General features: G+C 41.8%; 1 protein-coding gene across 1 annotated transcript in view; it reads right to left on the bottom strand.

Moving 5' to 3' along the window:
- Positions 1 to 6,422: 6,422 nt before the first annotated feature.
- Positions 6,423 to 16,634, bottom strand: part of KLHL32 (kelch like family member 32) — a gene marked incomplete at its 5' end in the record, with an annotated part of 17,259 nt that continues 7,047 nt past the window's right edge. The window contains 4 exons of the mRNA XM_010178352.2: positions 6,423 to 7,112; positions 8,914 to 9,008; positions 11,005 to 11,197; positions 13,622 to 13,680. Coding sequence (XP_010176654.1) covers positions 6,951 to 7,112; positions 8,914 to 9,008; positions 11,005 to 11,197; positions 13,622 to 13,680 — 509 coding nt within the window. The remainder of the gene's footprint in view (positions 7,113 to 8,913; positions 9,009 to 11,004; positions 11,198 to 13,621; positions 13,681 to 16,634) is intronic.

Here is a 16,634-nt window from a genome sequence, read left to right as displayed (position 1 = left end):
ACATTCTGTGATTCTGTAACTCCTCTGGTATTCACACTTTTCACTTCCCTCAATAACCCGTATTTCTGCAACTACTTACTGGACTTTGGGAGTGGTACGTTTGCCCTTAACGGCAACACTGGTGAACAGGCTACTTACTTTTAAAGTTTTTCAGGTTTTAACTCTACGACGTTAATGGGAAGGAAGTATTATTTTTGTGTCTAACAGCACCACAAAAATCCCCAAAGTCTTGTTCAGAGCAGCTTTTCTTTCGTTACAATAATCTTATAAAGTCGAACTAAATAATCTTTTTGCCTAAATCTGCTATCGTTACATCAGGTAACGCAGCGACTAAAAGCCTCTTTAGGCTTCTTAATAGTGCAGAACACGGAGGTTCTTTTCGTTATGGAAGTGACTTACTGCACTTGCATTGTAGCTTCTTGGAAGCTTCTGTACCTGGGAGGAGTTTTATTCATCTCAGGGGGATTGTGCTTCTAAAAAGCTTTTTTAAAAAATAAATATAAAAAATAAAAACCTCTCTAAGAGAGATTGAGATGTCTTAGAAATTTGAGCCCTACCACACAGTAGATTACAGAACAGATGTCTGACTGCAGTATTACTTCCTGAAAGTTAAACCTTTGACTTTTAAAGGATAGAGCAGATGATATTATAACAAAACATTTAATGATGTGTTTATTAGGTTGTTAAAGGCATATTTAATGCTATCTCTAGAGGTGAGAAGTTTCAGAAAAAGCAACAGGGCTTTATGTAAATGCACAGCAGCTCCTGCTGCATGAGAAACCAAATTAAACAGTTTGGAAATTACCATTCTCTGTCAAAAAGTTAATGCGAACAGAAATAAAGCGTTTTGCATCCTATTCATCAGCCACTGCCAAATGGGCAGTCGGGGTTGGTCTAATTACTTGGTGTGGACAGTTGCAGATGTGACTGACAGTTCTGATAATATTAATGAGATGAAGGCTCACAGAGTGCTAGTCTAGACTCATTTACCAAGTATACACCAAAACAACAGTCCAAAACTGGTTAGGAGAAAAGAAGAAAGTGCTGATTTTAAGTACAGTATAGAAACGGTAAAGACTGTAACCACCATGAACTAAAAGCCATTCTGTGTTATGTCTCCTTATACGCTGTCTGGATAGAGGCTACTTAGAACACTGAACATTATTTCAATTAAACCTTTCTGTATGATTTTACATATGAACAGTTGGGGTTTAAAAACAGTACAAATGAAGCCGGTGAAGGGTCTGGAGAACAAGTCTTATGAAGAGTGACTAATTGTTTAGTCTGGAGAAAAGGAGGCTGAGGAGTGACCTTATTGCTCTCTACAAATACCTGAAAGGGGATTGTAGCAAGTTTGCAGGTGACACCAAGCTGAGTGGTGCAGTTACCACACCTGAGGGATTATGGGCTGCCATCCAGAGGGACCTAGATTGCACTTTTTATAGGATACTCCTTTGGGACTGCATTTTTGTAGCACTAGGGCAGCATTTTACTTATTGGATGGGAAGGGTCTCTCTTACAGTAACATTGCTTGCAAGGATGGACGTTTACTGCAGTTGTAACTTGATAATTGAGGGTGAAAAGATCCTGAAAATACAGTTGTAGCTAGAGTACCTAATGAAAGTCAGAGAAACACCAACTATACACCTGGGCTTAGTCCTGCTCTCCTCCTGTATATTAAAAGTTGGAGATATTAAGCCATTTTGAACATTAATGACTACATTTTGAACATTAATGATCACCATATATCAATGGAGTTTTAACAAAATACTGAATCTGAGTAAGCTTTTTCTTTCCCCAAGCCTGGTGCATGTTCTGTGCCCAATATCTCCTTTCATTTAGAAACGCTAATAATGGTGACAGGAGACCTGTTTGTTTAAAGTAGAGCAGGCCTGAGTCTTGTGAGCGTTTACTATGCTGTTCTCATTGGCCAGAGGACTGTTCCAGGATATAAGAGGACTACTACGCCCTTTTCTTTTTGGAATAGATAGAACTGAGAGCTGAATAGAGAGTATTTCATTTTTATATTTTCCCTGTTCCAGAATTCAGGATACTGATCACCTCTGACCCATTATCATCCTTGTGATATGAAAGAGATGCCCAGCACATCATGAACAATGGCAGGGAGAGGGAAGTCTGCCTTATTCTTCCTTTAGTAACCTTAACGTGGTAACTGAAAAAAACAGACACCTTCTGTTCAAAATTCACATGCAACTTCCATTAGTCCCACAAAGCTGTCCCTCTATAAGAATTTCCCATTTGTTATTGTTATTAAAGAGCAGGAAGATGGTAATTTAAATTACTCCTTGCTTTCATTTTCAATGACAAAAAAGAATAGAGAGGGGAAGGCACTTGTTTCAATAAAAGAGCTTCTGAAATAGAAAAATTTATGCCTTTTATGCTGGAATAGAGCAGCAGACCTATGGAAAGAATAAGGCTCTGCATATCTGTTGTAATTGCACAGAAGAGGAGCTGCCAATAGCATACGCTGCTTACAGAGTAATTTAAGGAACTTTGATAACTAACTGTCCACCTAAATGCAGTGTATTTCCCTCAGGACACAGAAAAGAGGGTTTATTGCACTCTGGTTTTTCCTTCTTTCAGTAGCTTCTCAAAATTATGTATGCATTTCAGTTTAATCATATTTTATAATTTTTAACTATTACTTAAAACTCAAATTCAGTGTAATCAGCCCATCTGTTAGCAATGGTTATAAAATTATGTTGAAGATTAAAAATCTGATGCAGTGTCAATATGTCCTAGCATAATTAAGCTTGGTTTATGATGAATGACTAGGATATGGCTTTTGTTTACATGAGCAGCTTTAAAATGGTAAACCTTTTATAGACTTAATGTAAAAAATGTGAAGGTATATATGAAAAAAAACCCCAAAAAACTCCAGTTACAAAACTCAGATCCTGTATTCATAAATGTGGTGTCCTTGCAGGCCTTGGGAAATGCCAGCAGAGTAATTCCATGTCACAACCACAATCACTGCCTCTTTCAGTCCATGGAACACTATCTTGGACCTAACTCCCCTCCCTGTAGAATGTCACCCAAACAGGTATTAAGAATTCAAGTTTGCTAAATTCATTATTCATTGTAGAAAGGGCCAACAAGGACCTGTATTGGCACTGGTGGAACAATTAGCACATTGTTTGCTTACATGAATTGAGGGTACTGCTGAGGATATTTACTCTGTTCTTCAGTACTTTAATTATTGCAACATAGGCTAATCTAGCCATGGTAAGAGTTAACATTTTAAGCATTTTAATTCTGGCATTACTGTGAAACAACTCTATATAGTAATCTCTCTTGGAAAACCATTCTTTATGTGGACACTTTTTTCCCCTTTAAAATGTGTCCTTGGGAAAAAATAAAAAGGCTTATTTTTCAAAAATAAAACTGTATAAGCCCTTTATATAGTCTATATGCTAAACTTCCTGCAAAGTCTTCCTCCCCTACAAACTCTGCCTGCAGATGAAGTGTTTTAACCTTGCCCTCTTAATTTATTCTACATTCTAATTTTCAATAAACAGATGCCGCCTCTTTTTGCACTTGTTTCCACATTGTTCCACATTCTGCCTGTGTTGTTTCTGCATGTGTGAATATTCAATTATCTATTTCTCCACGATTCTGCAACTTATGTACTAAATGTCTGTACAGGTTTGGGGGAGGGTAACAAGGGAAGGCAAAACTTAGAGGAAAAAGAGTCACAGAAGTTTGAACTATGCTGAGAGTCAGGCACTTTCCCTGAAAGCTGCCAAGTTCAGAGGAAAATCATAAGCCACAACTAGGATTGCAAAAACAGTAGTGCACAGAGGCAGATTTGCTGCACCCTGGCTCATAACAAAGAAGTATTTCTTTGGTCCTTGGTGCTTGGATATGAAACACTGATCTGATCTTGGGTGTGGTGCTGCTGCTTCTGGAAATTGTGTCTTTTTTGGATAAAAAGCACAAAGCAGCTGATTGCCATTGTGGTTATTTATAGATCAGAAGAGCTGATAACATATCTTAGCAGTCAAAAGTGAAGTATACTATGTAAGGGCTGAAATATTTCTCTTTATGGGACTGGCCCCAAAAAGGAGATCACAACACAGGCATAAAAGTACAAACGCTTTTCAGTACCACTCTGAAGACCTTGTGGCCCAAATGGCAGAGCGAGGACATGCAGATTCAGACGCTTCAGCTGGCTTTGTGGGCAGGGCTCCTGCGCAGGAGTGGCAGGTGAAGCCAGCCTTGCTCTCCCACCCCCTGCTCCTCTCCAGCAGAGTCCCCTTGGCCAGAGCAGAGCCGCTGCTGGCACCCGCTGCCTGCTCTTGCATCAACATTTCTCTTTTCTTACCTGGCAATATCTAACCAGGCTTTGCTCACCTGGCAAGGGCTATGTAGCATTTTCTAACTTCAGGTGCAGCAAAGCACCCCCATCTGTCCTGTAGGTCCTGCAACAAAAGCAAAAAGACCCAGATAGGAACGAGTGGCACAAAAACTTAGGGGCTGAGAGGCTGTCATGAAAGACTTCTCTGTAATCACAGGAGCCTGACGATTGAGAGCCAGAGCAGAATCCTGACACTGACAGGAGCATATGTGTTATCCTGAGGCTCTGTGGCTGTGATGCCCTTAACTAATTTAATGCAATTGCACAGCTGTTTAAAACTCCCATTCGCCAGTCCAGACAATTGGTGACAACAGCGGCAACAGCCTCAAAAGGGCAGAACAAATGTGCTAAATAAATAACTTTCTTGCTATATACTCCTGCCTTTCAGTCCTCGAACCAAGAGGCACATGCTGCTTTGCATAAGGAAGCTGCCTCCCTCCACTTCTCCAGTCCGGGCCTCTGTCACAGCTTGCTGCCGCCCCAATCCAGCGTAATCCCTCGCTTTCCGGAAGGAGCAGTTTAGAAATTAATCTGTAGCTACAGCTGCGGTAAGCTGTGAGGCCGGGGAGTAACAGCCTCGAAACTAAGTTGAGACACACAAACCACACCTCACACTATGGTCTGGAAGCACACTGAGCTTTACAAAGGCTAAGAAATTAATGTTCCCACCACCTGGGAAACAGCAAGCATACATCCCTTCTGCACCTGGAACAGAAGCTGATCACTCACCTGGTGTGGTACCTCCAGGATGAGGCTCAGTCCCCAGGATCCCTACGCACATTTTGATTATTTAGCCACCTTCCTCTTGAAAACAAGACGTGCAATGTTTGTGTCCCCGCAAGTCACACGAAGTAGAACTTCCAACGCTTGCCAGGGCAGCAGTCAGATTTTTAAAGTCTAAAAGAGCACGGGCCCTTGCATGCTGATTTCCAGGAGATCAAAGGAATTAAAACAAAACTAAATTCCTGAAACACAGCCTATACAGCTCCCGTGTAGTTAGAGCAGAGTACTGCCTGGATGTAGGCTTGCTTTGTGTGCAGAGGCAGACACTGTTAGCACTCAAGTTAGTGTGCCGGGCAAAGACTGTGCAGCTGCAGCTCTGCTCTGTGAAACAAGAGTGAGAAAACTCTGCAAAAAAACCCACAAAACTTTCTAACCTGAAAATTACCGGAAAAGAAAAGGTGATGTTCCCCGAGTACACTGCCCAGCTGGAGAAGGAAATGGTGATAAAGTTCACCTCCCTGTATCACTAACCAGATCCTTCAAGGGTAAAAGATGCATTTGATTTGGAAACACTGCTCACTGGATGAAGTCAAACCTGTTCCTGTCCAGCAAGCACCGGCTACTGCTGCGGCATATTTTGTACATGGAATTTGCACGAGTGCCAGTAGGAATTTCATAGGTCTGCTCAGATGATAGCACCGTGGCAGGGAACAGATCAGTAGGTAAAGCAGAGAAGTGCAGAGTACCCGTAAATCATAAATAGCAAAAGATTTAATTACATGCTTGGTTAATATTTACAAACATCAAAGTTGTTGTTAGACATGTAAATAAAAGACAGAAATAAGAGACAGGGGCTGCAGTAGCCAAGCAAAGCCAAAATATAACAGGTTAGAGTATTTATTGTGAGCTGGCATATACCTGGAGCACAGAATGGAGACACACTATATAAACGGAAAGAATAAATAAATAAATATTGACATTGTTCCACACCTGTTTAGCCTCTGGAGACCAGTGATTTGTGGGACCATATGTTGGACAAAATGAGACTGTTCGTTGATAATTGTAAATGTGGTGACCCCTTGCAAACTAGATATTAAAAATATTAAGTAAATGGCACATTTTAATTATACAGTAAAGAGGCTGTTCTCCACCATTAAAAGACTGCAGCTGTCAGGAGGAATTGATCATATGAGAGAAGGTAGCATTTATTTGGTAGTAGACCTTGGTAAATGACATCCCAAATGATCTTTAGATTCTCAGACAAACACTCAATTCAGACTTGGGTTTAACCATGAGGCTTCAGTGTCTTTGTCTTTCAGCCAGGTATTATTAAATGAGAAACTGTAAACGATGGAGTTTGGAATTGGAAGTCAACACATTTGTTATTCTTTTTGCTAAAGGTATCAAGTAAGTTGCATAATTACCATAGTATGATATCTTTGTCAACATAAACACAGCTTTCTATCAGCTTTGAAAGTGCTATTGGTGAACAACTGAACGTGCAGACTCCAACGGAAGAGCAGCCCAGGAGGAGCTGAGAGCATTCACAATGCCTTATGAAGTTGCATAAGAAAATGAAGTAGAGACAGGTAGCAAGTAGTCACCAGCAGAAATGCCAAACGCTCTCATGTAAATGCTTCTACCTCTGAGGCAGAGGAGAGAAACTGCAGACAGTTTTTATAGCTTCCTTCCTGCCTATTGTGATCCGACTTTAAGACAAATGTGTGAAGGTAAAGCAGCAGCCTGTGGGGATTGATTCTTTTCACTGACCCAGAGAAACCCTTCCATACAGAGGGTTTGATTTCTTCCTCCCTCCATTTCTGGTTTGCTGAAGTGCACGCTCCTTGTCTCACACTGTGCCGATCCTGTGGTGAGGCACTTGCAGAGTCTGCAGGTTGGGGCATGTGAAATAAGGAGCTGGAAGAAAGCACGCAGCTATTCCGTTGGAAGCAAAGGGGAGTGTAGGCCCATAGAAGACTTCTTCCTTCCCTTCCTTACTAACATCCAGCACCTGCAGGTCAAATCATACAATATTTCAGGGATCACAGAAGAAAGCCGAAACAAATTTGCTGGCACGCACTGCGTATTTGTACTATTAATCCCAACAGAAAGGTAATTGCACGTCACTTGTAGATTGTATTTCTAGCTCTGGTGATTTATTACTGTCCTCATCACCCAAATCCTATGCTAGCTCAGGCACTCAGTAGCAGACAGCGACATTGGAACCTGCTTCCTGGCAGCAGAATGTGCAGCCATGCAAGTGAGGTACTCTGCACAGAAACGCTGCTGTTCCCACAAAGCAGGAATCGTTTGCCAGCTTGGTATATAGGGAGCAAGGGAGCTCTATCGAGGTCAGAAAGGCCAAATAAATGAATGACTTTTAGAGAAAATAAAGATATATGGAAATAGTGGATTTTTTTATTGAAAAGGAGAGACCGGCTTCAAATTTGCTGAATTTGAAGATAAAAGGGCTAGTTTTAGTAGTTAAAGCCGGGCACAACGCCAACAACTGTGAAGAGGGAGCACGGACAGCTCTGCCAAAGCCCTCGTTACGCTACTTTCCCCTTTAGTGTGGGGACTGTCACGGGCAGGCTGCCAGTTCATGACCAGTTCATGAAGGAGGACAAATGTCTATTTAAGAAAGCAAGATCCCAGGATCGTTTTCATCTGTCACTAAACAGTATTTAAACCCAGGTGCAATATAGCAAAGTACCTGCTGATTTTAAACGAGCATGTTGGTAGAGGACTGCCACCCCCTTGATATCATGCTATTACTCCATCTGAAGCACATTATTTCAGATAGTGTTATCCAAGCCAGTTTGAATCAATTTTTCCAATAATTGCTAGGTACAGCATCCAACAATTTAGTAAAACACAACTATATCATGACAAGAACATAGTTTTAACTGCTTATCGTGCACAATCTGTCCTTTACAAACTCATGCTAGTAAGTGTTCATTATAAGATCAGCAGCTTGACATCTCATACATTCCCTTCTCATGCTAAGTCTAACTTCAAGTCTTATGGGACAGTTTGGAAGTTAAATCCTAAAATCCCCAAAGCTGCAAGCTAATGAAATTGTTTATCACCAAAAGTGCAGAAACTGGGATGTGAACAAGAGTTTCTGCCTCGACTGCCCAGCTGGTCACAAAGTGACGGCTGTGATGCAGATTTGCTTCACTCAGAAAAATGCAGAGAGGTAAGAATTCCTGATTTCTGTACAGGAATATCTGAAAGCCATGGATCTGCTGGCAAGCTTCTCTTCCACAAGATGAGAGAGTAGCAGAGTTTGTTGGACAACCTATTGCCTACAGCAGGGATCAAAAAGCTTCCATTCAAGCTTTGAAGCAGTAAGCGCTAGGGCAGGTTGCAGGCTGACTGAACTTTGTCAAAGAACAACTCGTTAACTCTGGCTGCTCTTCAGAAAGACAACTTGGAGAGGGGAAAAAAAAAAAAAAATCACAAGGCAGGCTGAAAAATTGTTAGCCCATCATCCATTTCTGCAACCCTTTTCCTTTGGAACTTGATTGTGTAACCTGAGAATATATACCCACCATTTTACCCAAACCTTGACAAAGGAGAGACTCCTCAACCCTGTTTTACTAGAATATCTTATGGATCTAATGCCTCACCTGGAAATATTTTTAATATTCACAGTATTTCCTCTCTGTGTTTATGCAGGTTCAGTGGCTGCATAAGAAACATCCTTAATCTCTCCACTTCACATGCATTTTCCTTTTTGAATAACCTCTGTGCAAAACGTATCCTTGCAAAATTATTGGAAAAGAGTAAAAGAAACCTAAATCACTCACCTGGATACATGCCAAAGGCTCATTTGTCCAAATCGAATAGCCGCCAACTAAATATATTCTACCATTGTGGACGGCGACTCCAGACTCATTTTGACCTTAAGCAAAAAAGGAAATAGAAATAACTTTCTGGTTTAATTAACCCTTTTAACACCAAAGGCTGGAGTTCTGTAATACGATGCCAATGCACTCGGCAGTAACTTGACTGTTTCAGAATTCACAACGCGCACCAGCGAAGGTGAAGCGTGAGGGCTGTTCTTTGCTCCCCGCAGGAGCCTTGTACGGTGCTGCCTGGAGAGATACCCCGGATGAGCAGTAAACTGAGGCTGTGCAGGGCACCACCTGCTCTCTCCTCAAGGGCACAGGGTTTTGTATGTGTGCATCTCCTAGGTGACAGGCAAGCTACCCACCTGCCTCTCAGCTACTATCACATGTGAACATCCAGATAGATGTGCAGGCTGAGAGCTGAACACCCCTCATGTTCTGCCCATGCCTGTTCACCCCCTCTATTCCTCCAGGTACAAGTATGGTGAAAGCTGGAGAAGCTGCTGTGCAAGCTCATTCCCATAGCAATGGGCTCCTGAACAAGTCTGAAGTTTTGAAGGATAAATACAGCCTTAAAAAAATTGGCACCACACAGTGCAACAAGGACATTTACCGCCAGTTGCAGAGACACAAAGAAAGGCTTAGATGGCTTCTCAAGGTGCCAGCTGTGGAAACAACCCACCAGGTTGTACTTGAGGACAGGCTACTATCTCACAGCATTTAGTGGTATGGGGTCAGCTCTAGAACAAGGGTGCCTGCAGTGCCAGCACTATAGCAGGTGCAAATCCAATGGTGTCCTCAAAGGCTGTCAATTCCTCCAGATAATAAAATAATTAAATGGAGAGCAAAAGAGATATGAAAAACTAGTGCTGTTTGACAGTCTGTAACTCCTCCTTTTTAATCCATGCCTCTCTCCCCAATGTCCATTAAGTAATGCTATGACCTGACTCAGAAACCAAGCAACCCTTCTCCAGATCCCACAGATTAAGAAACCCAATACAGTATATCTTAAAGAACAAAGTTGCCACTAGAGCAGCTTTTAAAACCTAGCCAGTGGAAAATGACAGAAGGTGACTGTCTTATTTGTTAGATGTTCATTTCTTTGACACTGTTTCTAGCTAAGCTCCCACATCCTTTGTATCGTTTTCAGTGGTAGATCTCAGAAATCAACGCAATGCCAAATGGAAGAGGATGAAGAGTGAGGTAGGCTCAGTTCAGGAACTCCTATAGCAGCCTGCGCTGAGACTTTTTGGCAGCCAGTACTGTTACTAAGAGACCTCGGAGTCTGCTGCACAAGAGAATGGCCCCAACATTAATGCTGTCCTGGAAATGTATCCTCTGCAAAGCTGCTGATGTGTTGCTCTGAGAATGCATCACGTGCCTGTCTCCCCCAGGGACTCGAGGAGGTAGTAGAGCTGGGAATTGTATAAAGTGGCAGTGAAATTTGGTGGACTGGGTGGCAGGGACACTGAGTTGCAGTGCTTTGCAAGTTGCTACTGTAACAATTCCTCCTGACCATGCTCAAGAGGAACTTTACAGATCCATTGCTGACTTGACAGAATTCCAACAGACACACCTCCTTTCTGGTAATTTATTAAGAAGATATTGCTTAGAAATAAATGATGGTTAATGGAGTTCAATGCTCTATAATGCAAGCAGGAAGAGCTACAAAACAATATCATGGCAGACATGGATCTGCCTGTTGAACATTCATACATGGACCTAAATCTATCAGTGCAGGCAAGCTTTTGGAGAATTGAAAATAAGTACTGGTAATACTATCACAAATAATTTTTGATTGCTTAATTAAATTACATTTATGTGCACCTTCTTAAAAATTTATCCTACAACGTCCTAAGAAAAATGTTTCATAGAACGCTGAATGCCAGAACAGTAATCAAAAGTGTCTTGTTGGCCAATGATGGCCCCTAAATCAGAGGCAATTGAGGCAAAGTCGTGGAGTGCCACATACTAAAGGCACTAAAGGGAAAAGAATTTGTGTTTTATTCTAATAGTAGTGAGTTTCCTCTTTTGGTGCACAGTACTCGCCTGTCAACATGTTGAAGCTGCAACGTGTCCATTGGTCAGCATCTATGCTGTAGGAGTCTATGTGCCGGACCAGGATCCGATCGTTGTTGTAGTCCAGATCATTCCCACCTAACACATAAAGTTTCCTTTGGACAGCAGCCATGGAGTGATACACTCTCCTCTGCAACATCGGGCTACGGCTTAACCACTTATTCTGGAAAGGAAAAGAGAACTCGGCTCAGCACTGCTCCAAGACACACCTATATTAGCAGTACAACAATAGTAGCATGTTAGTGGTGTTCTCCTTACCCTTGGCCAGAAATCACAGGTGTATCTACTTGTGCTGTTCACAGGTTAAACATGCACGGTGGTTATAACACTGACTAGACATACTAGACTTTCAACACGTGGTTTACAGTTCTCACATTTAAATTCATTAACAGTATTTCTTGCTTTGTATTTTTTCTGTTTAGCTCATCATTTCAAAGCTTTTTTTCTTCTTCAGAATTCAGAAGCAAATTCTCCTTAAGCAAGACTATTAGATGTCTCCTTTGTATATAGTGCTAAAATTATCTGTGCCAACTAGCTCTGTTATGAGAGAGAGATTCTTCTACCTTCCTTTACTCAGAAGCTTATTTGATCTTATCCTCAGGGAATGAAGCAACAGGGAAAAATAATTTCCTAAAGAATCTTCTCAAATGAGTCACGTATTTGGTTTAATGCTAACCCTTTACTTGTGGGCACTTAAAAAGTAATGTCCTATTGCTTATTTTTCTTCCTGGTTAACAACATTAAATAATTCTACCTTTTGAGGGAAGGGGGGGGAAAGGATATGGAAAGAAGAGGGATTAAAGCGCAGTATTTTAAACCTAAGAGAACAATTGTTCCTGCTACACTTACCGAATCAAACAACCTGGCAATGGATGAGATTAATTTATTTAAGTGGAGGAAGTTAAAATCTGTGAGGAAATTCTTTGCGTTACGTGTGCTGCCGCTTGTGGTAACTCAAGAGCCTCTAATACTACTGCCTTTTAACCTCCACAATTTATAGCTATACATTTCAATGTCTAATAGTTGAATATTAGGCATTAATGTTTGCATTAGTAGTCCAGTCTCTTAACACCAGACTATAGACGCCATCTGCTTTGCAAAGCCTGCCTGCATCCCCTGATTATATCTTTAGCTTCCTCCACTGCAGTGCCTGCCAGGTGAGCCGCAAAGCACTGCAAAGGCAAAGAAACAGAGGGGCCTGGTGGGGTCATTTCTAATAAGCCAGTGTGTGAATACTAATCAGTGGTGGGGAAGCAGAGGTCACCCCAGCCGGCTTGTTGGCAGGTAGCTGTGTGCTCTGTGGCAGATGGCAGGCATTATCGACTCGCCACAAAGGCCTCGCGCAGAAGCAAGCGCTGGTGCTGAATGATGGAGTTATTGAGATTCCGTGCGAGATGCAAGCAGATGTGATGGTTTCCAGCACCCACCGTAAACAATATGCCAGCAGAATTTTTAAAAAGAGCTTGTGTGTACAAACATGAAGCGGACCTCATTTGAAGAATGCGAGCGCACACTTCCTCTGTAACTCTTTAGACGCCGGGCCAGGTTTCTCGCCATCAGCACGGGATGCTGAAGCAGCCCTGCCACTGGTATTTTGGGGTGCAACTTTCAGGTCAGCCAGTAAAGAATCAAAGTGACACAACAGAGACATGATATCTAAATAACAGTGTCCTCCTCTTAAGCAAAATAAGGTTGCTGCCTGTAATTGCTACTTGGATTTAGGAGAGAATCGGCATTTGTACAATCGATGCATAAAACTGCACCTTAAATAGAAAGAGGCAAGTGTGTCACTGTCTGCTTTCTGCTTCAGGACCTGTACGTGCTATGCTTTAAAAAGTCAGAGGGAACCACACAGAACTATCTCCTGGCACAATTTGGTTCCAAATACAGCAATTAAAGCCCCTATCCTACAATCAGAAAAGTCAATACTCTTCCACGCAGGTGTAAATCAGGCTATGCAACTCTGATTGCAAGCTTAGGACTTCTAATTCCTAATACAAGCAAGAGGGCATAACCACATGCCCTAACCCTCTGAAATGGTTACTGAGCCATGCTAACCTAATCAAAACACATACATAATGTATGAAATAATCCCTAAAAGATATTTTAGGTGCTTGGGTAATGAAATGACAGGCACCCTTGCAGTCAGCTGAATAAGTCACAGCCAGGTAGGATAGTTCTGAAAGTATGCAGAAAACAAAAAGCCTGTACATGCAATTCAAAGCAAAAACGCCAGTGACAAGAAGCAGTTTCATGACACTGCCTTTGAGTACACATTGCTCAGGGCTGCTGGACTACCAAAAAAAAAAAGAACAAGCAAAATAAATACTGATAAATACAAGGGATTTAAAGCACATTTCTGTATTTAATCTGTTTCTAACACCTACAGGCTTAAAAAAACGTAATAAAAAGTCCGGGTCTCCATTACTCTGTTGAACTCGCACATCAATACAAAGTGAATTTAAAACACCACTAATCCAAAGGGTGATCATTTTTAGCCTTACACAATCACTGTATATATTTGCCAAGAGACCTGTTTTAAGCAAAACATATGAAAAAAAAAACGACATACAACACAGATACCCACCTGCTTAGGATCATAGACCATGAGCCTGTTTTGATACTGTGCTGTATTTGTTACTCCTCCTATGAAAGAGTTTATAGAGGTTAAATTTTTTCATATAAGCAAAACCAGGACCAAGATCAGGTGCAGCAAAATAACCCATTCTAGAGTTCATCTGCTGACAAAATTACCTTGCATGCCACCACTTACATTCCACTGCACTTTTTAATTTGGTTACAAGGTAATAAGTAGCACATTTGTCAAACATCTAGGAACAGAAAATAGCAACAACACACACTTCCTTTGTAAAGGTAATTTTATGGGCTAAAAATGAGATAAAAATTGGTAAGTTTATAAATGACTGTGCATTCAGCTGTTGTCAAGATACAAAGATAAAACTCATCCCTGTTGCATGCAGCATCTGATGTGGTTTAAAGGAGGAGGGAGGAGGTGAGTTTGCATCAGAGAGAAGGAAGAGGTCGGAGAGGAGCTCTGCCTAACCAAGAGCATGACATAGGACACCACTGCCAGCTGGAAAGCATAAACCCTGTGCAACTGCTCTCACCTATGTATTTGAAGCAAAGTCTGTATTTAGTCTGTGTTATAGAGAGAATATGTCCTGGTTTAGTTGTAGACTTATGTTAGGAGGTTCTACCATAGTGACCAGAAACAACACTACCATTTAGCATATGTACTTTTCAGTAACACTTAGAAAGCAAGGTATAAAGTACCTCTGAAAAGCCCAGAATAGAGTCTGACCCAAGCAGATGCTGCAAACCCACTATTTACCTCAACACAGTTCACACTTAATGCCCAATCATCCTGTACTCTATTGGTTTTAAATAGCAAATCTCACTGAGTAAACAGGTGGAAAAATTCTTCAGCCTCAAGTCTGTAACCTTACCTCTGTAAACATGTTATTGAGTGTGCTCAAGCCTCCTGGGGACATGGTGTCCCTGCAGCACTGCCACAGGTCCCAGTCCTCCCTCTGCCACCACCTTGGGCCCATTCGAAGCTGGGACCAGAAATAACACCCACAAGCTGCACCGCACCTTTCATCCTACCAGAAGGTCTGGACATAACTAGGCCACACACCAGTGAAACTCATATTGACAGACTGTTGTCAACCGCTCCGGCGGGAAGAGGACGATGCAAGGAAGACATGCGCACTTAATATAAGTGATCAGCAAGCTCCGTTTATTGATTTTCCACAAAGCCTTATATACTAATCTTTATAATTAGCTCATTCACACTAGGCATTAAGTGATTGGTGATTAACTACATCATACTATTAAGCATGAAAGTGATTGGTTATAATACTAAAGGTTACGTTCACAGACCTGCACTGCTCTCCTGCATGCAGTTCTCACAGGGTCAGCAAAACCATATCAGCGCATCCCGCTTACCAAGGTTACTCCCTCTACAACATTGTTTTCATTTCTTATCCCACAAGGCCAGCCTGTTCTCACCAAATTGCACGTAGCAGCTAACTGTATGTAAGGGAAAATTCCACTCGACTCATGTCAACTAAGGCCTACTAAAACAGACTCACAGGCTCTGGTCGTACCATTCCCCAACAACAGACAAACTTTTTCTATTGCAGTTTAAAGAGCACATGCCAATGATGGACAAAATCCACAGCAGTGAGAGGAAGGGATTTAATCTGTCATTGCATTTGTTTATCTTCGCTTTCTGCAAGGACAACCCTTGTTCCAGACACAGCAGTGTCAGATCTGCTTTCATTCCTGCCAGCTGAGCTATGGTTCAATCCTACTAAGGCCATTGGGTTTTTTTCTTTTATCCCCAACAACTCTTGACATGGCTCCATGCTGGGGAATCCTCATTTTGTCAGTCTCCAGCTGCACCTGGATCAGCATTTTGGTTCAGAGCCATGTTGTGATTTTGAAGTGACTCCCGCAACTCTCGCACACAATCTCAGGCTGCAAGGTGGTACTGGTGTGCATTCAAGTTAAACCAGAATCTCCACTCCAGATGTGCACCAGATCTGCTCCAGTTCCTAACAGAGGTGTAAGGGTGTCAAATAGCAACTGGTTTTTCAGATGGCTTTGTACCAGCTGAGTGCTGGGAATGTTTGCTCCAGAGGACCAGAATGAATCTAGTCCAAAGCAAAAATTGTGAACTGCACATGGAGTAGATATAGGGAATTGGGCACCAAGGTTTTGTCTTTTGATCTGCTCCGAGTAAGCTGAGCTACCTGCTAAGACAGATGCACCCTCTGATCACTTCAAATAACTTGAGTGAGGCCAAGAACTTGATCAACAGATAGCAGAAACTATGGACAAATCTATTCAAGAGTCTTGTCTTCAACCGCAGTAGCAGGGAGGAATAACAGCGGTTATTTGGGCGCATCTCTGCAAGCACCAGCCCGTACTGGGGCCCCTACACTGGGACGGTAGCACAAGCTCCCAGCTCAGAGACGCTTACAGGCTACAAAACAGCCGAGACGAAATGCAGCCTTTCCAAACTGTTTCCATCACACTATGCCACACACTGCCCATTGCAGCACCTGTGAACTACACCCACAAGAACACACACTGGAAAGCAATGACCGATCCCATGTCTAGTCTCACAATCTGTTACTTGTCTCTACACTGTTGTGCAGCCTCCACACAGTTAGTGACCGTCAGCCACACGCACAAAACAATCTTGTCTAATATCTACTTTGTAATTTGATTTTCTTTTACATGGTTATTTTCACTCCTAGTGTAATGTTTAAAAATGAGAAGTCAGATTAGTATTTTGAAAAATAAAAATCATAGTTATTTGTATGATTACCTGTAGAATGTTAAACTACAAGAGATGCATGGGAAACAAAATGCTGGGTCACATATTCTTACTCAGAAAAGACACCTTAATTTGGGGGGAAAGATGTGGAGGAAGAAGAGAAAGAAGGGGGTTGCTTCCTCCCAAAATAACGAAATAAGCAAATAAGCAAAATTATTTGCCTCTCTTCACAAAGAGCCCCTCATATCAAGTACACAGCTTACATTTTTTCCCCTGCAATATTGCTCATCTG

The sequence above is a fragment of the Antrostomus carolinensis genome, unplaced genomic scaffold (assembly GCF_000700745.2).
Source record: "Antrostomus carolinensis isolate BGI_N321 unplaced genomic scaffold, ASM70074v2 scaffold25091, whole genome shotgun sequence".
Lineage (NCBI taxonomy): Eukaryota > Metazoa > Chordata > Aves > Caprimulgiformes > Caprimulgidae > Antrostomus > Antrostomus carolinensis.
This window is presented reverse-complemented; position numbering and strand designations above follow the sequence as displayed.